The sequence below is a fragment of the Lathamus discolor genome, chromosome 2, assembly GCF_037157495.1.
Source record: "Lathamus discolor isolate bLatDis1 chromosome 2, bLatDis1.hap1, whole genome shotgun sequence".
Classification (NCBI taxonomy): domain Eukaryota; kingdom Metazoa; phylum Chordata; class Aves; order Psittaciformes; family Psittacidae; genus Lathamus; species Lathamus discolor.
The window spans coordinates 56,975,773-57,002,752 of NC_088885.1; the positions used below are offsets into that span (position 1 = coordinate 56,975,773).

At 41.6% G+C, this 26,980-nt stretch overlaps 1 protein-coding gene across 3 annotated transcripts in view; it reads left to right on the forward strand.

The window, feature by feature from the left end:
- LOC136008111 (vasoactive intestinal polypeptide receptor) overlaps positions 1-26,980 on the forward strand; it is a 116,913-nt gene that overhangs the window by 71,475 nt on the left and 18,458 nt on the right. For all 3 annotated transcript variants that reach the window (XM_065666909.1, XM_065666910.1, XM_065666911.1), the window contains 5 exons: positions 76-179; positions 4,206-4,306; positions 6,163-6,295; positions 22,908-23,061; positions 25,303-25,363. In XM_065666909.1, the coding sequence (XP_065522981.1) occupies positions 76-179; positions 4,206-4,306; positions 6,163-6,295; positions 22,908-23,061; positions 25,303-25,363 (553 nt within the window). The remainder of the gene's footprint in view (positions 1-75; positions 180-4,205; positions 4,307-6,162; positions 6,296-22,907; positions 23,062-25,302; positions 25,364-26,980) is intronic.

Consider the following 26,980-nt stretch of genomic DNA (forward strand, 5'->3'; position numbering starts at 1 on the left):
CAACAAAAGGAAGATATCTGTTGAACAGCAAGCCGAACATTTCTTTTTAAAACATCTTTTTCCATTTTCTCCCAGGAAACGTGACCAGGAATTGTACAAGCCAGGGCTGGACGGATGTGTACCCTGCGCCATATGCCATAGCTTGTGGATATGATTCCAACAGCACTCCAGGGGAAGAGGTTTGTAAACCTGGATGGGTAGACATCAAGATTTACCAGGGATTGATATCAGAATCACATGATCTCCCTATGCCAAATTTTTTTTCATTACCACTCTGATTTCTCAAGAAGGAAAGATCCTCTTGAGGATCCCCGAAAGCAGAGATCTGGTCAAAGAGATGATCCTCCCATTGATTTCCAGAGTGGTGGCAGGAAATCAACACCTGAGATCAGACCAGCGTCTTTGTGATACCCATACATAATTTCAGGTGCTGGATTTTCCATGTTTGAAACAAGCCATCCACATTTATATTTATCCTTAAGTAGATATGGTGATTCCAGTATTTCTAGGCCAATATAAGCCTAAAAAGCGCTAAAGCACACAACTTGTCATCAGTGCTGCTCAGCTGATCTCAGCCAGCTAAAGGTGTAGAAAACTGTAAGGAGCACACATATTTTCATGCAATGTTACTGAATTTTGTAAGGAAATCATAGCATCATAGAATGGTTTGGATTGGAAGGGACCTTAAAGATCACTAGTTCCAATCCCTGACATGGGGAATGCTGCTCTGAGCTTTCCCAGAGCCTTCTTTTCTTCAGGCTGAATATGTCCTTCCTTTCTTTTGTTGTATGACATATGTTAGTGTTTCTGAACATTTGATGTAAGAATCTCAATATGAAATAAATATATGTGGTGGTAGGTCTTTGTGTACACATTACCAAGGCACTCAAAGAGTTAATGGAAAATCTGAATAGAACTCAGCTAGCCTTAATAGTGAAAGAATATAGAAAATAGCAAAGGGGAACTTGCACAAAGAATTTCAGGGCTTTACTGAAGAGAGCCTTAGTCTGCCTTAGAGGTCAGCCACCACTTCACAACCTCAAGTGTCCCTTTTCTCAGATCAAGTTGTGTGGAACCACTTGCATGTTACCAAAGCTATTGTTACAGGTCTGCTCTGGAAGGTCCTCCATCAAGAGCTCTGGGTTTTGTTCCAGCTGCAAAGGGGATTTGGGAATTCTTGGGACATGCTTTGGCAACCCAATGGGTTGCAGCATTGCCAGAGTGCTGCGTTACCAAGAGAACATGTATTGTGTTCTTTTAATTCTTTCTTAATTATTTTCTTTTGATTTCCACTGTTTTGTCATGCTGTTTAAGTCTAAATTTGTGCGAAAAGTGTCTGAGGGGGGTGAACAAGCAGTACTAGGCTGTGAAGAAGAATAGATTTTTGTTGTTGTTGAATTGGCTGTCAGTTTAGGGAGGAAGAAATAAAGGCAACAGAAAAAAAAGAGAACAGCAGGCTGTGAGGGACATGAAGTCCAGAACAGACTGATAACCTTCCATGCTGAAAACACTTCATGCACTCTTAATACCTGCTGGTTTCAAGTCAGAAACAATAAGAAAAATATGAAAAATAAATAAAGGCTGCGTGTAGTAATTTTTAGCTGTGAATTCTGGCAGTCCCTAAGAAGGAGATGATGCAGCCATCAAAGTAGTGCACTTACAGTCTTTGCAGTGATTCTTTCTCCAACCTGACCTTTAATACCCATGTATTAGCAAGTATTTTGCTGTTCTGCTGTCAGACATGATGCACAGCTTCTGCCTTGTGTGCCTGCATCCGGTCAAAGGAGGGGGACCCCACGTGTCCCCATGGGCTCTCTATGAAGATGGTGAAGAAAATAGACACCTCTAGAGGTCTGTTCACACTATATTTCTCTCCAAAGGGACCTCTTTGCATTTACTTTATAGAGGGAGCCCAGATGACTTTAGGCTAGGTGATATGAACCAAAAACATGTTTGGGTACAGGGCTGCTGAAAGACTTGATATCAACATTTCTTTTCTTTTTCTCTTAAAAATGTAAATGTTTCACATTCTAATCTCAGTTTCCAAGGCACAACTGTAGAGATTACTGAACAAGGAGCCAAGACAACCAAGGAAGCTAATTATCCGTTCATCTCAGTTTAACGTGTACCCTAACTAATTGTATTAAGCAGGGGCTTTTAGAATTCAGAGAGAAATTTGCCTAATTTCATTTTGTAAATCAGTTTAGGTCCACAGTTGGAATCCAGGCATCCTAGTATGCATTTCCTTCAGTTTTCTAGATCCCTCTTTTTTCTAGGAAGAATATTTTAGTAACCTGAACTCAACTTCTAGTTCCATTCTTGATCTTGGGTCAAATTCTCTGATTTGATATCTGTGGAATAGGAAATGATTGTCATTAGCAAGTACAAATGAAGACTGAGAAGTCAGTATTTGCTGTTTCCAGAGCAGAGATGACCCCACATACTACATTAAAGTTGATGGCAGAGCCATGTCTCTGTTCACAAGAAGGATTGGTCATTGTAAAATGTAAATCAGGGAGTTGCTTGTTAAATAGTACCAAGATCTTTCTGTGCATAGCTTGCTTCTGTGAATAGCTCAAAGAACAAGCTCTGTCCTTCTGCTGGCCAGGTCTTTCCTGGAGCACTTCTGCTGTGGCTCAAGAAGGAAACTAGATAATGAGAAAAAGACATAATCAACATGCAGTTGATTGATTTTATTGGAAAAGACTCAGCTGCCTTTGGGATCCAAAGCTCAAAGATGACTGGAAACAAGACTGTATGTAGCTAGCTTTGGGTGGAATCTGCAAGACAGTGGGGTAGGAGGTAGAACCTCCGCTGTTCCTTTCTGTAGTGCAAGTCTCTATGCAGCGCAGATGAACAAAACTTAGGTGTGACCACACCATTCCGGCTGAATCCATCACCATGGCAGCCTTCTGGCATCATATGGGCAAGATCAGGTAGATAAATTGACCTGAAACCCTTGCTGTGAATTCTGTGTTCAGTAACCGACCTAAAGCTCTTAGTGATGTTGATTCATTGAAAGGGGTTGTAAAGACACTCTGCTTTTAGCCATCTTTGATACCTGTGGTCTAAGAAGCAACAGAGATATGACCAGTGTAGCCTTTACATTGTCTGAAAGCTCTGTCTTAACACCCGTCCAAGCTGGCTGTGCAAATGCTAGAGGATTACTACTCAGCCTCAGTGGTTCTGTACAGTACCTACTACTTGTGAAGGCCTATGAAAATAGCATATAAAAATGTCAGCCCTTCCTGTTATTAAATAATGTTTCCCCAAACAAGGTTGGTCTTAGAGTTTCTGTTTAAACTTTCTTTACAGTTCTTTTGTTTGGATTTTTCATAGAAAATAGTGACAAGGAGGGCAGAGGAGGGTATATCAAGGGCTGGAAAAATAATATTTTCCACAAACTGAGCTAGAATCTCATGAAAACTTATCTCACAAAAACTCATAAAAACAAATACTAACTGATCTTTTGCCCTTTTTTTAAGCAGAAAACCAAAATATATTGATTCAGAGTGCTGCTGGAGAGCCTTAGGAGAGCTGGAGTTTTGTTGCCTTGCTTACACATTTTATTTAGACCAGGATTCCCTATTGGATTTGAGTCTTGTGGTGCCCCATGCTCAGAGATGCTTTTATGTACTTTCAAAGAGAAAAGCCATAAACTAATTTCCAACTTAATATATATTTCTGAATTACCATACCTGTGATTTCATTGAGAACATTTTAAGTTTTTACTTGCCAAAACACAATATCTGGCTTCCACAAAAGCAAACCGATTTCCAGACCAGTCCTGTCTTCAAACTTCCTTAACAAGATGAAGTTCAGCATACTCACACCTCAAAGCTAATATGTCACTGCGCTGTTTAAGTAAACATTGGTCATTCTTGTTCCACAAGGTTATAACCATGTAGCTGTCTCTACAAGTGTCAAGTCAGACTCCTTCCTGCATAAATTTTTCCCTGCATAAGTTTTAACCTGGTTTTGGAGTGATCCAAGTTCTACTGCAGCCGGAGTCATTCTTCATATTCACACTGGTGATATTTGAGTCATGTACTTTATTGGATGTGTTTTTAAGGGGTAAAGGGGTTGTAGTAAGCTGATTTCCTCGTCTCGCCAAGAAAGCTAATAAAAGGTCAGTGATGGTGTATTTAGGAATACAAGTTGGCAGCTCTTTGAAAGACATGTTTTGTTTCTTTCCTTCACATTAGCAAACGGCATTCTATGGCACTGTCAAGACTGGCTACACCATTGGACATACCTTATCACTCATTGCTCTCACAGCTGCTATGATCATTTTATGTCTCTTCAGGTAAGACAATGAGCGAAAAAGGTATAAGTAAGGGGATGACTCACAGGACATAGTTGCTCTTTAAGTTACAGGCTGTGAGTATGATGGATGCAAAGGACTTCTGTTAAATCTCGTTTGGGCAAGGGAGAGAAGTTCCTCAGTCTTTCGGTGCCACAGTTTTCTGGCATGCTGCTTGTGGCCTGTGTGTGAGAGTTAAAACCCCAATCCAATTATTTTGGGGGGATTCATCTCACTAATGTTATGTGATGGATCTCAGTGTTAGAGGCCATTATCACATAATCGTTACAGTCCACAGAGACCTAGTCGGTATGGTATATATGGATACTATGGAATGATGCATTTCTGCTAAAGCTGGTATTAAAAATGGTGCAGGTGATCACACCCTAAAACTACCTCCCAAAGTCTAACTCAGAAATGTTTCCTGCTACAGCTCTATGGCAAGACATAGATATCCAGAGCCATTCTAGGTATGCTAGAGCCTCTGAGGGGTTCACAAGGGAGGCACATGTAATGCAGCACCTTCAGGAGAACCAGGCCTGTATGGATTGATGGGCAGATAATCTACAGCATATCAAATGGCATTAGATGCCTAGATTGCAGCAAATTAATTAATCCTCAGGGTTTTTTTTTTTTTTGTTTATAATAAATTCAGGCATCTAAATTTGGATGCCTCCAAAGAAGAAGATATATATATAATTTCCCATTATAATGTTGTTTATATATAGGGAGAACAGCAAAAAGTAGGCCTCCATGAGACAGAAGAAACTTCTAGATGTGATTCCATCTCCTCATGCCACTTTCCAGTGGCTTCCCTGAAATGCGTTATATGGTTGTCCAATTTATAACAGTCTTGTCAGACATCGCCCCCAGAGAAAGCTGTAGGAAATGACACATGTTCTAGGGTTATTCTCACACTTATATGAAGATTGGATTTAACCTTCAAGATATTTGCGTTTCTCGGCACACGCACTCTCGCCACTCCTCCTAAAAGGGAAGCATGAATCAGACACATAGGCAAATTGTCTCAAGATAGAAGGTGCCAGCCAGGCTGGTGAAACTGTTGGGTTCACACTTTCCATTTGTTGGAAACAGCGTAATTTGACTTGCCTTCGCCTGCAAGCGCAGAGGACTCAGCTCAGTCACATTATCTTGCCATTGTCAGAGATTAAGAGCTTAAACTCTGTCAATGCACAGTGACTCATTAAGAGGTAGTAATTTGATCATGTTGCTGAGTAAGGTCTGTTATGGTTCTGATGACTGTACAAATTACCTAGTTCTAGAGTATTAGGCCTTTCACTTAAGCTGATGCAAAGTCTTGCTTGAAAAAAAAACCTGCTTGATCAGAATTAACCTTCAAAATATGAGTTATTTTTAAATAAAAATAAATTTTGTATTGCTTCAGAAAGCCTGTAATATGTGTTAATTTTGGTAGCAACTGCTAAGATTTTATTTCTATTCCTGAAGAAACATTTCACTTTGAAAAGAATTATTACAGTACAGACATTCTGTAGAAAACAGACCTGTATCATGAGCACAGTTTGCTCAGTCAAAAGCATTTCGTTTTCCAGTGGAGAGCAGTGTGATGGACCTATTTTCTATCATTCTGTATTTTGACCTTTTTTTTCTGAGAATTGGAAAAGCAGCAACACTGCTGCAGATGTATGGATTGCCACATGTTTTGTGGATTTAAAAAGGCTTAAATGGATTTGCGGTGATTTACATCAGAACATAGTCTGTCTCAGGGTTTCTAATGTTTAGTTGTAAGTTGATGGCTTGGCAGAAGAAACGTAAAGAAATAAATAATGCTTTTGAGAAGCCTTGCTATTCAGAAATGTTATTTCATGTCTTTCCAACAGAAAGCTACATTGTACTCGAAATTATATTCATATGCACCTCTTCATGTCCTTTATAATGAGAGCCATCGCAGTCTTCATAAAAGATGTCATCCTATTTGAAAGTGGAGAATCTGAACACTGCTTTGTGAGTTCAGTAAGTAACCATTCACATTGAAGTTTCCACCTTATTCTGTTGCCCTCCTAAACAATGCACCAAAAATTACCTTGCAAATGTGTGTGAGACAGTACTTTGGGAAGATCTCGTGGGTTTATTTTTTTTTTCTCATTTGAAAGAAACAAAAATGTTACTGCTGCAGTTTAATTTGTATGGAAAAGGCATAAAATAAATTAGCAGGGTCAAAAGTTTATAGGCATCTGGTCTTCTGAGGTCAAACCCACAACTAGGGCTCTACAAGATTTTGGATCTCCTGTCAGTCCTTTGTCCATCTCCCAGTCCCATGCTAATTTCTTGGACATTCTGGTCAAAGGAGACTTTCAGTCCTGTGTTTTGGGATTCAGTAAAACCTTTCCCTTCAGTGAGGGTGGGAGTCAGATCCAGATACTTTAGGCATCTACTGGGTAAGTACCTGTACGTGAGCTATGTGTGTAAAGTGCAACCATAGTCAGTTAAGCTCTAATTAATATATTCACTAGAGTCTGGAGACTGCTTCACCTCACTTTGAAGAGGGCACCTGCATTTGGATGGCTCTCTCAGCTCCACTGATTGCAGTCACCATATCTCTGTAGGAGTTTAGGCAGGAAGCATATATGTAGACATCACTGTCTATTTTTCATCCGGACCTGTACCCCCCACCAGCTGTCTGCAACTGTGAGATTTCCTAACTCGGATGATAAATGAGGATAATAAAGGAGTTGGGATATGTTTTCCACTTTCAAACTCAGTGTTATCAGCTGGAGCAAACATTAAGGACAGAGAAGAGCTGTTTATCTAAAGGCCATATTGATGCAAGGGGACACTGGTCATGAATAAATTCAGGCAGGAAGTTGAAGTCATCAAAATAAAGAGATGTGATCAGAAGTCATCACAGCGCAGCAGTCCAGCAGATCCCTTCTGGACCTGATTTTTTATGTCATGAAGCACCAGAAAAAGATACGTTTTTCTCTTCCATCCAGTTTCTTTTTCTTGCCTTCTGGCTTTTATGTACCCTTACCCTGAGTCCCATCCCTGCTGTTACATGACCTTTCTGCTTGTGCACCTCTCACTTGATATCAACTGCTCCCAGCATTTCCCTGAGAATATCTGCAGCATGATGTGTTTCTGTTGCAGGTTCCTGCCCCTCCTGCCCTCTGTGGCTCACTGGGATCTGTGTTCTTTATCAATAGTTTGCTTTTTTTTTTGCAGTTTTATTGTGGAGGTCCTTGAATAGTTAGAATGGAATATAAACGGGAATAATCAATTGGGCGCTGTCTGCTGCCACAGATAACTGCCAATGCTAATGTGCAGGGAAGCCAAGAACCCAATGAGCCATGGAGTTTGAACTAACCTCTCACCTCTGCAAGAGTTTCCGCTGGGTTGGGACTGAGGCATGACTGTAAAAAAGCTGTGTGAGAAAAAAGCTGTGTGAGAAACATTTGCTTCAACCATCCATCCAGAAACACTTCTGTGTATAAATACAGGACTTTGGTCTTCAGAATCCACAGCTCCTGGAAGCCAGTGTGCTTTCTGGCAGACCCATGGCTACCACCATTTTGTGAGTTTCTCCCTATCAGAGGATTTTCATGTTAAATGCCAGCTCAGGGTGAATGGCTAGATGATACACAAGGGTTATAAAACTATGTGGAACAAATCTGTCTCTGCTGCACTATGCTGAGCATACCCCTTGCAAAATCTGTACTCATGTTGACCCAACATTTTGGAGAACCTTCTAGGTCATAGGTGAAAAAATAGCTACATGAAATGCAGTCAAAATGCCTCTCCCAATATTCATCTGTTTGCGGAAATAGTTAAAAAATGCATTGTGTTTACATGGGGTTGGTTGGGTTAGGTTGGCTTGGGTTAGGGTAAATAATTGGATGTTTTATGCTTTTGACTTGCAGGATAAAGTTTTAACTTGGGAGACCTGGGTGCTAGTTCATATACCCAGGCCTAATACACAATTTATTGAAGATTTTGTGTATAACAGGTAGGTATGGCCTTGAGCTTGGTCAGTCTGAGGAGAGATTGGAACAAACAATTCAATTTACTGAATGCTTTCATTGCTGTGCTGCTTTAGGAAAGGTCACAACCAAAGCTATAATAATGCTCTATTAGAAGAGAAAGTACTGCACTTATTTCCTTTAAGGAAAAAAAGGATAAAGGCACCCCTGTTCTGGCACAGATTCAGGGCTATAAATGGACAGAGGTCTCTCCCAGCCTTTCTGGTAAAGGGACAAAATTCCTGAATTTGGCATTACCTGTTGCAGTACTAAGACTTAAAATTATGTCTCATGCACCAGCCACACAAAAACATTTTAAGCTCTCCACCAACAAATGTGTCAGTACTCCTATCAAGTAGGAACTCCACTGCATGTAGGTGTATATGTAATTGAAAAAAGAATATTCATAGGCTTTGCATTTTCACTTCATTTTACCTAGTGTGGGAAAGCTCAGTTACAGTGTTAACTCTATGCCATTTTAAATTCAGATAGTTTTGATTACCATTGAGTTCAACATGCACACCCTAAAAAAAGAAATTTGTTGGGCATTTCTATGTCCACAGAGCCTGAGAATGTGGCAGTAAGCATTTCAGGGATAATGAAACCAAAATACATGTGATGGGCAACACTGAACCATCATGTGAAACAGAATATGCACCATGCTCTGGGTGATGCTTACAGAATGATGTGTGGCACCTGTAGCCTCTTTAAATTCCTTGGTCCTTATCCCTTGGTAAACCCACTCCTAGTGGAAAGAAAAGTCTTGCTGCATGGGTGAAACAAATGAGCCTGTTTTCATGGGCAGAAGCACTGAGTTGGCAAGTAAGGCTTTTTTTTTTCATAAATAAATGTAGCTTAAATGATCATTGATCCCAGGACCTGCATAATGTGGCCCAGGCTTTTTGTCCTGCACCAAAAAACCTCAGCAGCAGTACCTTTACAAATGTCCCTCATACCTTCTCCTCTCCCCAACTGCCCAAATCAACCAGGCTTGTTCTTAGGCAAAATGGGGATCCCTTGGCTCATGTAGAAGCATGTAGGCTGACCTTCAGAGAAAGCTGGCCCTCTAAAAACCCACTGTGGGATTTTCCAGTGGAAAACATAGAACTGCAGGGACCTTGAATTTGCTAGAGGTAGGAACAGCAGAGGAGTCTGATGGCTGTGATGCACACAGCATATTGCCTGAGGTACCAATAGTCGTTAGTAGACCAAAACCACTTTCTCTGTTATGCATTCAGTCATAAAGTATGTCTGTACTTGTGTGTAACTGAGTCATCCTGTTGTCTTAAATTGCTTAAGAATAGGCATATACTAAGGTGTGTTAGTCAATCTGGGCTTTAAGCGCTCAGATGTAGAAATGGGAAAGGGGTCTGTGAAATAACCCTCTCAAACCTCCATTAATTTTGATTCATTCAGAATATGTTCTGTCTCAGCAATCAGTCATTTCTAATGGAAAACTCGCTACCGGTGGCTTTGCTGCATCCAGTGATTAATATACTGCATGAAAAACTATGCCACTTTACAGCCGGTAGTTGCTGGCATTCTTCGGTTTTGTTTTTTCATTGCCAGACGCAAGGGACCTCCTTACAAGTTTCAGGTTTTCACATTAGTTTAATAGGCCTGGTGACCTTCTTCTGTCTTGGAATTCCCATACTTTGTCTTCCCCTTCCCTTCTCTCCCTGGAGAACATGCTGTGAAACACAGTACTCAAAACAGCAAAACTGGTAGGAAGATTGAACTGAACACTTCAATTGCTCAATTAAGGGGTAGTCCAGTGAAGTTCCTGCTGACTGGAACCCCTTTTTTTAAAGAGGAAAAAGAGAAAGACCTAGGGAACTACAGGCCAGTCAGTCTCACCCTGGTGCCCAGCAAGATTTTGGAGCAGATCCTCCTGGAAACTATGCTAAGAGACATAGACAATAAGGGCGTGGCTGATGACGGCCAGCACAGCTTCAATGAGGGCAAATCATGCCTGACAACTTGGTGGCCTTCTATGATGGGGCCACGAGTTGGTGGATAAGGGAAGAGCAACTGATACAACCTACCTGGACTTGCGCAAGGCATTCGACACTGTCCCACACAAGATCCTTGTCTCTAAATTGGAAAGGCATGGATTTGATGGATGGAGCACTCAATAGATAAGAATTGGCTGGATGGTTACACCCTAAGAGTTGTGATAATGGTTTGATGACAAAGTGGAGATGAGTGACAAGTGATGTTCCTCAGGGGTCAGTATTAGGACTTTTAAGAAGAGCAAGTAGGGATAGGACAAGGGGTATGGCTTTACACTGAAAAAGGTGAGATTTAGATTGGATATTAGGAAGAATTTCTTCCCTGTGAGGGAGGTGAGTCCCTGGCACAGGTTGCCCAGAGAAGCTGTGGCTGCCCCATCCTTGTCAGTGTTCCAAGGCCAGGTTGGATGGGGCTTTGAGCAGCCTGGTCTAATGGAAGGTGTCCTTGCCCGTGGCAGGGGGTTGGAACTGGATGAGTTTTAAGGTCCCTTCCAAAACCAAAAATCATATGATTATATGATTGTTGCTTCATTTGATATTTTGAGGATATATGGTTAGGTTTTTATATAGTTTCATTACCATTATATATTGATTGCATAATGATGAACCACTTACATTTCCAATCTAGCTGACGACAAAGAAACCATCACTTTGATACAAACAAAGATCAGGTTCTTTAGATTGAATTCAGGGGGGAGTTTTTCTGAGCTCTGCAAATTTACCTTTCGTGAAGATTCAGACAAGGAAGACTTAAAGATTTATCTTTTCCTTTTGCATACAGTAAGAAATTCCAACAAAAAAATTCTTTGCAAAGGAGTTTGGGACTCCTAGCAGTTGTGAACATATATTACCAGTGTGAAAAATAGATTTTTTCCTTCAGGCCAAATTGATAATATCTACAGGCCCCTAAATGAACTTTATACATGGAAGTTGAAGACAAACACATTTTCTTTTCCAGCACAGCCCAATCTGAAGCTACTCAAATCCACATTATCTGGCTCTTGTGGGAGTGCACCAATATGCAGGCTGTTGGAGATACAGAAGAGCAGCAGCCTTTTTATGCACTTGTCTAAAAGTAAAACGAGTATTAGAGACTCATCCTTTTCACTGAGTTACATCCTCTGGGAAAGACATCTACTCCCACCTACACAGAGGAGGGATAAGCCCTTCTTTGCACAGACCAGCTGAACTTCGGCTGACTGGCTTATGGGAACAGCCTGGCAGAACTCCGAAGATAATGTGAATCTTTCCCTTGACTTTAATTGGAGTTGGGTCAGTCCCCAGAATGTGTAAATACATCAGCTGGCACTTTTTCAGTTGCTCAGCCCATTCCTGCAGAATTGTACCCCAACCACTGAGTTCAATGGGACCAGCCAGGTGCAAAGGTGATGCCTGAGATAAGGAAGTGCTTTACAGTCTGTCTGTCTTGCCACAGAAACGAGGCCTAAAGTAAAATGTAGTTCACTTTGTTTTCTCAGCTATGTAGAGTGAAGGAGACCCTCAGTCTTCCAACCTAATAGGTAGCAGCCACATTTGATTTTCATCCCAAAGAGGAGCACAAGGAGCAAAGCAAAGATCACTGCTGATGTGAAGTGTAAGTTTCTCACTGTGCTCTTCCAATTGTGTCTGATCTGAACCACCACACCCTGTCCACAAATTCCTGTGAAATCCAGCCAAATGGTTCCTGTTGGCTTCAGGAGATGGGTGTTGCAATGAAATTGCTGTCGCAACACAAACTTAACACACCCATCTCCCTGGTCTACATTTTTACCATCAGTTTAGATTAAGAGGTTTGCATCTGCCAAAAAACTTCTATGGAATATTATCCCCATATTTGCTGATATCCCCGTACCTGCTGATATCTTCATACCTGCTGATATCTCCATATCTGCTGATCACTGCTACAAAGTTGTAAGTTTTACAGCAAAACTACTTATGGAGGGGAAGGAAAAATGAAAACATAGAGGAAGTTCCTGTAAATGATACAAAGAAGTAAAAAACAATGGAAGAAATCAGGGGGGAGGAATGGAGGCATTGTGTGTTTGCTGGTTCTCTTTCAAATATCACACCAGCACTTTAAGGTATTGAGACACTTTTAGAGAAGACCAAAAAATGGGTGGGAAGAGGAGAGAAAGGTGCTGAAGCTACATGCCTCAACTGTGCTTTCAAAAATCAGTGCCAGTATCCAATGAAGGGTTTAGCAGCGAGTTCAGTGAATGAAGGCTGTGTGAAGTAGTGAGAAGCTATAAATAGGAGGTTTGGGATGCTAACTGCCCAAGGCCAGTAGGAGCCAACAGCATGGGAAATGGACTAACCATAAACCTAGAGTGTTTCAATTTTCTTGCTTGGATTTTGAAATTATTCAGCAATACCCAATCCAGGAGCATGTTATGTTTTCTAGACTGAACATAATACATCTGCCTGCCTAGGTCCTCACCGGCACTTACGAAGCAGGCATAAGTCATCTAATACATGCCAAAGACAGAGAGCCTGAACGCAGGTAATTGCTGTGGAGCTGATGGCAAACAGTCACTTCTGTGTTGGTGAGACAGCAGTTTATGGCTGCCACACCTGAAGCCTTGGGTTTTGCACCTTATTCTGCACAGGGACTCCACCCTAGTTGGGGCTGGCAATAGCAAGTAAAGAATAAAAGGGATTGGGAAGAAGGTTTGTGGTGCTAGGAGGTGAAGCTCTGCAGAAAGGATGTGGAATAAGAAGGAAATGTCATCTTCAAGTCTGAGTTGGGGAAGAAAGGAGCATGCAGTGATGGAGAGTGAAGGAAGTGTCAGAGAAACTGAAGGTGAAACAGCATTTTGAGAAAGGATGGATGGCAGTGGGGGATGAAGCTAGGCACTGCATTTGTGGTGCTGGAGGGGTGCCAGGCTAGGAAGTTGTCGTGGTTTAAACCCAACCACAAACCTCGTTCACTCACTCCCCCCCTTCTTGCCCTCCCCCTGCTCCTGGAGGGATGGAGAGGAGAATCGAAAAGAATGCAACTCCCACGGGTTGAGATAAGAACAGTTTAGTAACTAAGGTACAACACAAATCACTACTGCTACCACCAATGATAATAATGATAAAGGAAATAACAAGAGGAAAGAATACAACACCTCAACACCAGCCAACCAATAACTCGCCCCACTCCCCCCAGCCGAGCACCGACCGATACCTCCTCCAACCCTGCAGTCCCCCTAGCCCTTCCGGGGTATCTCCCAGTTACATCCTGGGCATGACGTGCTGTGGTATGGAATACCTCTTTGGTCAGTTTGGGTCAGGTGTCCTGTCTCTGCTTCCTCCCGGCCTCCCCTCCTCCCTGGCAGATCATGAGGCTCAGAAAGTCCTTGGCCAGACCAAACATTTGAGCAGCAACTGAAAACATCGGCGTTGTCAGCACTGTTCCCAGGCCAAAAGATCAAAGCACAGCACTGCACTAGCTACTAAGAAGGAGAAAAATGACTGCTACTGCTGAACCCAGGACAGAAGTGAAGAAGTTTTGTGCCACGTGTTTGGAATTCTGATTTAGATAGGTGGGGTTTTCAGTAGAAAGGTGGGAGAAGCAGGGGAAAGGGGCAGTATTTCAGCCATCTGTTGTCCAATATGGATATCCCTACACAGATATTCACCAACTAGTCCCACAACAGAACCAACAGAAAGCAGGAGGGTGAGCTTGATGGTAGTTCTGACTGGGCTCCCTCCCTGACAGCTGGCTGCAGGTCAGGCCCACAGAGTATGGATGAAGTGACCCATTCCTCCAGTATCAGATTCTGGGTTATGCACCTTCTGCTCCTTGAACTGCTCATGTCAGGCAACCCTTGAGAAGGTCTAGACCACAGACACCAAGCTCTAACATGGTTTTACACATTTTTTCTTGGATGAGTTATTTCCTTACCTTCTCCTTTGCTGCTGGAAATAAGCCAGGAGTGAAGGCAGAAAGACTGTGGAAGAACTCTGGAGCAGGCACTTGCATTAAGTGACCATCATCCCCAACACAGTGGTGCCACAGTCACAGGGTGGCACCTTAAAGCAATTGTGTGCATTGTCAGTAATGAAAGAAAATGTGATAAGTGTGAGGAAAGGCATTATCAAAACTCCACTGACCTTCTCTCTGTAGTTGCTGCCTTGCGGTTGACTTGCCTTATCACTGAAGATGTGTTTAGAAGTGCCATTATTCTGTGATTGAAGAGCACGAAATAGGGACAGTTACCCATTTACCGAGATAATTTTATTTTATGTCTAAACTCAACTCTGAGTCATCTGATGCAGAGGCTAGAGCAGCTAAAGCTAATCACCATCTTAGAAATACACTGCCCCCAGAAATTCCTAGGAGAGAAAATAGAAAGGCCAAGTACCTCAAAGACTGACAGTTACATAACCCCTGTGAAGATCAGTGGAAGAGAAATGCTTAAATAGCCCTGAGGGTACAGTCATGGGACTTAAACTTGCTTCTTGTGTGAGGAAAGGCAGACATAAGAGCTTCCTATTGAATTCAAGATAGCGTTGTATTTGAGGAAGCCTGTATGGGAAGTGGGCAAGGCATAAAGTGCAGTCATGAAGACCATATTTTTGTTGGTGTAAACTGGCACAGGTTCATTTATTTTAATGGAGTTTCAAGGTTTCTGCAAGTGCAGGATCTGACCCTGCTATGCTTTGCTGTGTTGCAGGCACATAAAATAGAGGTTGTCTCATGTAATTTCCATATTAGCAGAGACACACTTTCAAATTCCTTGTTATATTCAATGAGCTGTCAGCTGGCATTAAAGAGGTGAAAGCACAAAGAAAGACTTATGTTATTTCATGGGACTTTGGGGTCCATATGGGTGGATGGGTTCTCTGCTGCTGAAGAAGTGACACTCTAACCAGAGAAAGAATACTTTATCCATGTTCAGTAGTGGCCCAGCCCTAGTGCAAGTGGAAGTGGTGGTACAGGAAAGAGAGATGGAGATTGAGCCAAATAGGTTCTTCCTAATGTCTCTATCCTTCAACAGTCTTGATGGGAACAGGCAAGACTTAGCGTGCTGAAACAGTCTGTGTATGCATGTGTATGGCTGTACAGCACAGCTCATAAGTCTAGAAACAGCATTTCTGCTTTATGAAAGTGGCAACAAATCAAAAAGCTCAGACTCAAATCCAGGTTATAATGGCTTAATAAATTGCTCAGTGACAGCTGACATAGAGTAGGCATTCCAGTGTGTGCTTTCAGGAAATGATGGGCGCATGAAAACGCAATGTATTGTGACCTAGAGGAAAGCAGGTTAAGATAAATTGAATTAATTTGCTATTGCCAGGGCTTAAGAGCACTCTTGCATAATGTTTCTGGGGCACCATGGGTGCAGAGCAGCATGTTAACAGAGAAAATGTGTGTTTGAGGCCTCTTATCCCTGCACCTGAGATAGATGGCGACCGTGAAATCAGTTATGTTAATCTATCTGCTGTACTTTATGTAGGGTTGACTTACAGTTGAAGCCCCTGAAGGCAGCAGGAGCTGAAGGGTCCATCATCAAGATATAAAATTATTATTCCCATGAAGGTCTTTGTTATAATTCCTAATAGATGAGAAATTGCTTTAACCGAGGCTTTTGGCTTGATAACTTAGGCCCTCACAAACTGAAGGCTATATGCGTCAATCATAAGCCCCTTTTTATTACCAAAACAGCATTTTAAGAATTTCTTTAATAACATTTCGTTATTCTCAGATAGTGTTAAGTCCTCAACACCCAAAGTCTCCATGAATCTTCCAGGAAAATTTACACCTATTAATATAGCAATTAATCATTTGAAATTACTGGCCGGTCAGATTCAATGATAGAGAAGGAAGGAAGAAATCAAAGGCATCCAATTGGTTTAGGAAGAGATTTCTTGTTTGAATAGACCTCAGTTCCCTTTCATGGTAGAACATAAACCTTATGGGGCTTTTTTATTGCTAACCTGTTAACTCTAGGCTACAACTGCAATTAAAATGAGGGAAAAAATAGAAGTGATGGCTTTTTGCCAGGCAGTCTTGCTTGTTTGTTACTAATTTGTTTTTTCTGTTGTTACACAAAAGGTTTAGTGTGCTAAGGATAAGTTAACATTCTTTTTCTATTTCCTTTTTTTCTTTTCTTTTTTCTTTTTTTATTCTTTCTTTTTCTCTTTCCTTTTTCTTTCTTTTTTTTTTTTTTTCTTTTTTTTTTATTCTGGAAAAGAGAAGGCTGAGGGGTAACCTTAGCACTACAACTACCTGAAAGGAGGTTGTAGCAAGGTGGGGGTCAGTCTCTTATCCCATGTAACAAGTAAAAGGATAACAGAAAATCACCTCAACTTGCACCAGGGAATGTTTAGACTGTATAGTATGAAAAATTTCTTCACTGAAAATGTTGTCAAGCACTGAAATAGGCTTCCCAGGGAAGTGGTGGAGTCACCATTCCTGGAGATAATTAAAAGATGGGTAGATGTGGTGCTTAGGGACATGATTTGGTGGCGGACTTGGCAGTGCTAGGTTTATGATTTGACTCAATGATCTTAAAAGGTCTTTTTGAACCTAATTGACTCTATGATTCTGTAAAATAGAAGTTAATACTTTCATTAATGCAGAAATACCCTATAAAAAAAAAAGTATTTGAAAACTAAGTCGTTCTTGACATCTCAAACACACACAAAAATTAGTGGACAATGCATGGCTATGAACAGTGCTGTACAATATTTAGGTTATGAGATGATTGGGAATTTGTCAGTTGTATGAATTCCAGTGCCATGACAGTTAGACAGGGAATTAATCATACTGTGTAATCTTACAAGCAGAGCAATTAGTTTGTTATTACATCATCATTTCAGATAACATTATGCTTTACCTAAGGTGGACATCTCAACAGAATAAGACCTGGGATGATATTCAACCTAATTTAGGCATGAGGGAATCAGCTCAAGATTGAGACTCCGGAATTTAGTTATGAGTGTCTAAAATGGCTCTATATTTATGGAAATACAGAGTTAGGCCAGTGCCTGGGCTTGAAGACCTAAATTTCAGCATCTCAGTGCTTGCTGATACCCCATCAGTGATGGGGTGATACCCCATCTTCCATGTGCATCCTGGTAGCAGGATCATGATTGGGATCTATAAAAAGCTTTTAAATAAGATGAAGGAAGCCTTCTTGACCAGGCTGGGGAGAAGAGCAGCTGTTGCTGTGGGCAAATTCAACATGAGTCACTCAGCAGCTAGCCCTTCAGATAGGTCATGTCTTCTGGGCAGCATAAAAGAAAAGTGCTGGATAAATCTGTCACTGAGAAAACAATTGTCATCTGTCTTCTGTCAAAGAGGCCTGCAGAAATCTCTGTGTAAATCTCTTCCTCCTTCATCAGTGGTGGTAGCCCCAGTTAAAGGACCTAAGTACCTTAAAGGGGATTTTGAAGCCTACTGAAGTTTCGTGACTGATTGAGGCAAATCTGAGCCCATGCTTCTGCCAAAGGCACTGTCCCAACTTCATAAATAATGCCAGGAGCTGCAGCTTTGCCCAGGATTGCATATGATGTCTTAGATTTATCTTTATGGTGACTTAATATGGCTTGATGTCCTGCCACTAACCTTCCATGCCGCAGGAAGCTGCAGAGTTTAAGGGTACGAAGGGAAATCATGGGTTCTGCACAGCACTGGCATCCATGTACAGGATAGGTCATATTTGGAAGGGGACAGGTCAGGTCTCATGATGGGGATTCATGTGACTGGGGCAAGGAGATTCAAGCAGACCATTTATATCACAGGGTATTCACAGGCCAGCTATGACAGGTGGGAGAATACCCAATCACTCAAGTGCCCTTTTATACTTCTTTGATATAAATCCTTCTTTGACCCAAGTCCTAAACCTGTAACACACCATATGCCCAATAAGGAAGACAGTGGAGGCTTGTGTTAGTGCAGTGATGCTCTGTGATGACTGCAGTGTGTCTGTGAAGTTAATTGACCTTTTATGGTAGAGTTTTGTTGCATTCACTGGAGGCTGATGCATGCACACGTGTTGGCTCTGTGTGTCACAACCTTAGACCAACCTCAAAACCTCAGACTGAATCCTGTCCAACTACACTGCTTATATTGAGCTAGAAAAATTCAGCAGCTGGTCAAAACTGACAATACTTAACAGTTATTAATGAGCAGGGATACCTCAAGCAGAGTTATTATCACTGAGAAGTATGACATATATGTATTTAATGTATTGTCAGATTCAGCTCTGAGTTAATTATTTCCTCCAGCATCTGAACTGCATTTTCTAGGTTGATCAGGTATTCACTACATCAGTTTTAGGGGAAAGAAGTTTTTCTCATGGCTAACATACAAAGTGCTACTAAGCACAGGGAAGAAAGCTGATAAGGTTATTGCTTGGTCTTGTTATTTCCAACCTCATGTCCCTTTTTGTTGCCTCTTTCTCAGAAAGTCTGGTTGAATCTTGAGTGCAGTCTTCCTATGATCTTTCACCTCCTGTCTGGGCTCTATTTTTCACAGCAGCTATAGCACATGTATGCTGTGCTGCATGCTGGCTATGGGTATCTCGGTTGCTTTCCCCATCATTCCACAAAGCTCTCGACCTACTATTGACACCCTAAAATTTTTGCCCAGCTTTTCAACTAAGTACATTTCAACATCCCAACAGCTTTCTAACCAACCATGTGCTTTGTCCCCAGTCATCCATCTCCTTATTGAAAGCACAGTGGACATTCCTAAGTATCAACAGCTCATTAAATATTTGCCCTAAAATGACCACAAGAAGTCGCTTTCTCTTTCTAAGCAAGTGTGGTATCTTCTGCCTTCTCTCTGGCCTTGTTAAGCAATAAATAGTTGTATACTCAGGGCCGTGCTGTGTGAGGGCCTGAGTAATGCACCTCCATTTGAAATGAAGTCATTTATTTGAGAGCCATAGGCTTGGGTCATATCCAGAAGGCAGGCATTCACACCCATGTTCAGGGAATGTTAAACACACCATGACCAGCAGGACAGTGTTTTTCAGGTACAGGTGTGAAAATAACAGAAATTATTTCAAAGATCTGTCTATATTTGAGGAAACAACCTCTTAGGACAGCAGTACAGTACAATATGTACATTTTTTCCCTGTCCTGCTATGTCAGCAAGGATTCTCCCTACAGGGCAGACTTCTGCCATCTAAGCATGGGATTCTCATAACCCTTAAAATGCCTGTGAATATCCCAAAGGTCTGCACAGGAAATCCCTGTCCTTCTGTAGCAACAGCTTATGTGGACATCAGCAGGGCAAGATCCCAGAAGAAACACAGGGAAATAAGCTGTTGTAAATGAGACAATGAAAGGGCAAGAACAGAAAAAGCAGTGCTGTAATGCTGCTTTTCCTGCCGAAAATATCTTTTCTAAACATAGCCTGTATTAGTTTTTCAACAGTGACACATCAATGGGTCTGCTTGTTATGAAAAAAAGTCTTCTATGAGATGTAATAGCTCATCTCAGTGTAATGTCTGTCATCTAAAGGGCAAAGCATCTTACATAAATGTGGATTTTATTTCCCAGCATTATAACAGCCATTCTGAAGCTGAATCCAATTGATCAGGAGGGTAGAGACCCATTACCAAGTGTTGCATGTAATAAGGTCTCTCAAAAGCCAGGAAGAACTGTTTTCCAAACGTGTCACTGACTTGTCTGTTAAACAGCATAGAATGGAAGAACAACACTGCAGTCAACTAAACTGCAGCTAAACTGCACTTCTTGTAGAAATATCTGGTCTAGTTTAAACTTACGTATCTTTGGCGATAGTAGCAAGAAGCACAGGCAGCAAGGAAATACCATAATCTAAATCTGTTCCAGTGCAGGAGATCCTCATGCTGCAGGGGATCCCTGGCTGAAATAGGTTACTGTTGTGTGCTTAATATGATGTATAAAAGTATCTTCTTTCAAGGTAAAAAAAAAAAAGCCTGGAGTGGTAGCAGTTGCTCAAATAGCAAAACATCCTCAGCATGGAGCAAAGAATTGATCTGCATCAATTGTAGATGATGTAGAATCAATGCTAAAGGTCCCTCAGAGAAGTTGCCAAAACTCAGCCGCTCCAGTGTGCATGATCTACCTCAGATCTGTACCAAGCCACTCCCAGGTTAGGGAAGGAGGCAGGGCCAGGTACCAACACTGAAGCAATAGTTGCTAATACTGGGTATTGGGAGAAGAGGTAATGGATTTGGACACCCAAGATTCTGTGGCTTCTGCTGCCACAGATTGAGTTCATCATGACTTCCTCTCTGGCAGCAATAGCCCTACAAACTCAGCATCCCTGTTTGAGAGTCTCCATGAGGCAGAAATTGACTGCACTTCTTGTGAGCAGCCTTTCCTGGTCCCATGAAGACTTGCAGTTTCTTGTGATGTGCTCCAGCCTCATGTCTCTGCCATACCTTTAGGGCAACCATTCAGAAAGGGTTCCCCAATGTTTAATCCTCAAAGCAAATCCATGTTTGAGGACTGTGTGGTTGAGATTCATCAAAAATTCTCCCTTAAACCTCATGTCTCACCTGTGAGCTGCTGAATTTGGGCCAAATACTGATAAAGTGAAACCATGAAAGAATTCAGTAACCCCAGCAGGGCTGACACCCACAAATTCCCACTGGCTGTAGACACACCAAGCAGGCAGTCAGGTTTTGGGCAAAAGAAATGGGGTGTGACAATGTCCCATATCCATACACACAAAATAACAGGGAGAAATGAAGAGAATAGGGATGCCATAGGGAAGATGCTGCTGCATCACCAGCCCTTGTCAGCTTCCCTCTCTGGGAGTTAACTGCTTTCTCTGCTTCTGCCTTCAATCATCACCACCCTGCAGCAACTCTCTGCTTATGATGTCTGCCTCACATACAAATTGATGTGGAGGAGGCCATGAGGGTACCCAGTGTGATATACTGATGGGTGCTAAGGGAGGGTTGAATGAATTTTGAGTGATCAGTGGGGACAAGTCCCTCTCCAAAACACATGGCATTGAGAAAACACTTTCCAAACTTGTCTTTTTAATCAGTGTGTTTCATGGCAACTGTTTGCAGCAGGAGGGGTGGGGGGGATATGTGTGCTTGTCACTGGTGCAAATCAATTATTACTCTAAATTCAACCTGTTACATGTGCAGAACACCAGGGAAAAGCCACTAACCAGAGAGTGCTAGCAAGCCGATATTTGTAGCCCTGCCCTAGTAAATACAGGGCATTACTCAAGCAGGCTCACAGAATGCAAGGATGCTATTGCTGAATCAACATCTCAGGGATGCTCAGACAGTGTGGATGTGTGTAACAAGGCAACCAATGATCTCCTGTAAGACTACAACTGGACCTGGATACATCACATGCGGGGGCAATGGCCAGGGCTGACATGCTTCTCTGAGCAGCTGATTTCTACCTTTGGGTGTTTTGCAGTGAGTTTGGCCTCTCAAGTGTCAGAAAGAAATCTCCCCTTTTTTTTCTTGTATAAGGTGGCTGTTCCCATTACCTGTGCTGCAGTGAAATATTCACACAGCAAGCTACTGTGTTTAATTATTCATTTCCTGAAGAAAAAGAATCCTCCTTCCCTTTCAAATATCTCCCTTTCCAATTCAGTCAAATCTGTCCGCGTTCATTAGTGTTTGCCCTGCTCCTCCTTCTTATCCTTTTCTTTATTTTAAAAATATGTATTCCGGTCCTTCTTTTCCTAAGTGAGTATCCACAATTCTTTGTAGACTTGGCTTTCTTCAAACTCGTGTCTCAGACTCCTTCATTTTTTTGCAGTATCTACCATGGATTTATTACAATTGAACTTTATTCTCAAGGGCTAATTAACACAGATTGTTGTTGTTGCTGCTGTTCTTTTATGCTGGGAAATCAGTTTTGTTCAAGTCAGAGGCTTTATTTCTTTGGGTTTAAGGAGCCGGGTAGTGCCAGCAAGCAGCCCCACTGAGAATGATGGGGGGAACTATGATGTCCGAGTCACTCGGAGCATCATATCTCAAGACACTGACTTTAGAGCCAAAAATATCGTAAGAAATTCCCACACATTCTTGTTTATTCTTCAGTACAGATTACTCAGTCATGCTGAACCAAGCGTTTGTTGACTGCACCATAAATCAGTCAATGAGCTGGTCTCAGTTCAAAATAGTGCCTTTTTCGGAATGTCCTTCTGTACCAGTGCAATGGTTTGCTTCACAGCTCAGCCCCATGGACCCGTGCCTGGCAGAGCAGAGAGGCTGGTGACTACCCTTCAGGGCAGGACCTTCTGGCATCCACTCTGCCACTGAGTCAACTTCCCACAGATGCACACCCAAAACCTACAGAGAGCAGCACCATGCTGGTAGGGGTCATTGTCCAGCATATCAGTTTGTGACTCTTCAACAGGGTTTCCAAGCTTGAGGGCATCTGCAGGCTCACATGGTCAAAAAGCATCCAGACATGAGCTGGGTCTCTCAAGGATGCAGGGGTTAATGTGTATCAAGTATGTCCACCCCAAGCAAGCTTTAGGATTTTTGGTTTGTTGGGTTTTTTTTTTCCCTTAAGGGTTTCAGGTGCTGCACAAAGCAATCCCAAAGGTATGCAGACAGCAAGGGTTACTGGTAGTTCTTTGTGTTTACTATGGAAACCGTTCACCACTGTTCATTTCTTCTCTTCCAGGTAGGCTGCAAAGCCATGATGGTTTTCTTCCAGTACTGCATCATGGCCAACTTCTTCTGGCTCCTGGTGGAGGGGCTGTATCTTCACACCCTATTGGTCATCTCCTTCTTTTCAGAGAGGAAGTACTTTTGGTGGTACATCTTGATTGGCTGGGGTACGCATCTTCTCAAAACTGTGTGAAGGGATGATCCTGAGAGGGAGAGGCATTTTTAACAGCAGTTTGATACACAGACCTTTAACCTTGCTGCCAAGGATTGTTAGTGCAACCAGGAGCAAGATCAAGTGATGGCCAGGGGAGTTTAGCCTAATTCTATTAACTTAAATCTTCAAAGGCTTTTAAGAACTTAATTTGTGCTAGGTTAATTGATAGCTGAGCACTTCAGTGTCTTTAAGGACTGAAACTCCTCCTCATCTTTATAGTCATTTAGCCCTTTAATCCTGACTAGGATCCCAAAATTGGTATCATGCATTGATCTTAAATTGTAAGGATGGATCCCAGGAAAGCAGGACTCCTGGAATGAACCAGACACTGCAGTCCATCACTCTCACTTTGAATTCAGACCAGCTAATTATCCTGAGATCCCATCACCTGTGTGATAATGCTGGTAACCTTCTGCTTACTGATTTCTCCAGCTTTAATATAAGTCTAGACTCAAACACATAATAAAATAAAATAAAATAAAATAAAATAATAAAATAAAATAAAATAAAATAGATTAAAATAAAATAAAATAAAATAGATTAAAATAAAATAAGAGACATAATTACACTCTTCACAAAGTAAGTCAGAGCTGGATTGCAAACTTAGGCAAATTAATCCTACCCAGTCAACTTTTCTTTCTCCAAAGAAGAAACAGAGACCTCTTTTCCCCTTTAAGCCATTAGCTGAAGATTTATGCAAGCAAAATGTTTTCTATTACATGCTCTCAATAGCTGAAACTGAGAAGTAATTAGAGCAGGGAAGAACCTTGAAAAGAAAAGAGAAAATAAAACTGTGTCATGTACAGGGGTATGCCTGGATTCAGGATTTGCTCAGTTAGCCATAGAGTAAGTTCCATTGAAGGTGACAGAAGTTATGCTTGGGTTCACACTGCAGAAGCGACACAGTTCTCTGTGCTGTAAGCATAAGATGAGATGATGCTAGCAGGCTTTGTTTCAGATGCAGTTAATCAGGTCAGACCTTCTTTAAACCTGTTTTGTGCATAGATACCCATTCTTTCAGTACAGCAGAACTGGACAGATTTTAAAGAAAAATATATGAAGCTAATGATTTTAAATCAGTGGGAATATCTTGTGCTTGTATTCTGAGGTTGCTTGGATGAGGAAGGACAATTCAAGGGAATGATAGACGCTTGAAGGATCTTCTGGCCTTTCAGTCATCAATCATTTGCAAGAGCATTGGTGATGGATCCAAAATGGATCATGCAGGAATTAATAATTTCAATGCACTCTTTACAGTTCTTACTGTTATTACTATTGCACTCAGAAATCACTGATAATAAACAATATGCAATGCTGTGACTAACACAGAACATGTTCTTCCTGGAGTATTTGCAGTTTAAATCTAATCAAAGATAACAGACAAAGTGGTATCACAAGGGTGGAACAAGACAGCACTAGTCAGGAAGAAGATGATGGAGTGAGAAGTAGAGGCGGGATCATCTGGCCAGCTACAGACATCTACATGTGAATGACTCTTCATCAGGGACTGTAGTGACAGGACAAGGGATAGCAGGTTAAAACTTAAACAGGGGAAGTTTAGATTGGATATAAGGAGGAAATTCTTTCCTGTTAGGGTGGTGAGGCACTGGAATCGGTTGCCCAGGGAGGTTGTGAGTGCTCCATCCCTGGCAGTGTTCAAGGCCAGGTTGGATGAAGCCTTGGGTGGGATGGTTTAGTGTGAGGTGTCCCTGCCCATGGCAGGGGGGTTGGAACTAGATGATCTTGAGGTCCTTTCCAACCCTAACTATTCTATGATTCTATGATTCTATGAATCTGTCACCCCAAGCTCCCTTTATAGTCTGTGAAGACCAGGCAATACAGTCAAGAGCATATTTCCTGTCCTAAAACAAACATCTAGAGTATCTCAGGTGCTAAAGAGAGCCTGTGGTGACTGGCTTAGATACAGGTATCCAAACTGTAGATGTCTAAACTGGTTCCTATTCCTTGCATTTCACCATCAAAAGTGGGTTGTTTTTTTTTTGTAGGCACTGCAACAGGAAGATGAATAAAGGAAAGAAAAGCAAATGTTGCTTGTTTGATATGTGAGAATGTGAAGTCTTTGCTGACTCTTCAAGGAAGGCATCACCTCAGTCAGTTAGGAGAGTTGGAGAGCTGGGAGAGAACAGCTCTGGAAACTTGGATAATGATTTCTGACCATCTCTTCTCTTGTCAGGTGCCCCCTCTGTGTTCATCACTGCTTGGACAATTGTCAGGATTTACTTTTTCGATGTTGGGTAAGCCTGTGGACTCAATTATCTTTCCTTTATAAATGTTCCTTCCTTTATCTCAAAGGAAGGCCAAGGGGTGCCCTGCAGTTTTAGTAACCCAGCCATCCTTCCCTAAGCGCAGTGGCAGTCAGACCTAGGAAACTCTCCAAGGTCTCCCTGAAGACATACAGTTTATGTCAACTTGCTCAGCCTCTTTGTTTCCCAATCCCTTGGTCAGGATGTTTGTAGGGAATTTGTGAAAAAGCCCTGATGGTAGCATTTGGCCCCGTGATCCTGTGTATAATAAAGATACCAGCTGAGCAACTGTCTCATGATCAGAGCAGAACTGTGCATCCTACAGAACTGACCCTGCATGTGCCCAGGCAGCAGATAATTAATAAACACTCCCATTAGCTCTTCCCACAGAAGATGTCTAAAAACTACTTGTGGTTTGTTTTTTTTTTTTTTCCCCCAGGCAGATCTTAGGATCTGTTCTTCATCCTCTTTAACCTAGTAGCATCCTTTGGTATTTTACATACGGAGCAGATATAATACAGCTAAGTAAAATGAGGCAGATATCAGAGCTGTCCGAGGATATATGCAAGTATATAGGATCCGATCCTGCAGTCCTCCTTCATGCTCTTACTCAAGTAGTCAAACTGTAGTAATTGAAAGCTTTTTCTGAGGAAACACTCCAGAGTTACAGAATCTGATGCTTATTATGTACTCACTGTGTGTGCCCTTGCTTCTTGCATTTGCAGCATATGGTTAACTCCATTTTCTCCCTTGCATTCTCTCTCTCCAGATGTGTCCTGATTTGTCCTTATTTCAGTAAGAAAAGCAGCTCAGACTTCTCATTGCATTTTTGATTTGTAGTCGTGCTAACACATTTCCTGAGGGCTACTGACTTCTTTTATGGTTTCACTCCATCTGCATAAAACTGACCTTATTTACTCTGCTAATAAATAGCCTCTACAATGAGATAGAGGCCAAAGGATTTCACCAGCCTGGATACCAATTCTTCTTACCATATATTCCTATTCAGCTCCAGCAATTCTTAATAAAAATACAGACTTCTTTGCATTTTCTGGAGGCTTTAAAGCTCTACATTTTTGTGCCAAGTAAAACAAAGTGTGAATTTACAGGGTATGCTAATACCTAACATAGGTTTATTTTTTCCCATACTAAAATTGCCTACAGAGAGAAATTACAGGAAATTAATCCAGATTAAATAAAATCCAATTATGTAAAATGGGTTAAACAATATTAAACCTCTATTTAAACTTTCTAACTTCAAATTAAAGTAACCTTCATTCATCTTATTTTTAAGATGAAGTGCACTAGAGATAATTAAGGCCACTTTAATTCTAAATGAATGGACAACGTGCACCTGAGAAAATATAAACATCTGTGTGTGAGAAGTTCATTTTAGTCTCCTTTTATAGGCATTGGGGATTTAGTGCAGTCCATGAAGCACAATTCTTCTCATCACAAAATTGATACCTAAAATAGGTCTCAAGAACTGTGCCCTAAAAGTACCTCTCTTCATCTATTACCTGTGCTTTCAGCATTTGGAATTAGGTGAGCTGAATGCAGGTGAAATTGTCTGCAGTAGATTCCACTAATCTGTTTCTAACACGAATG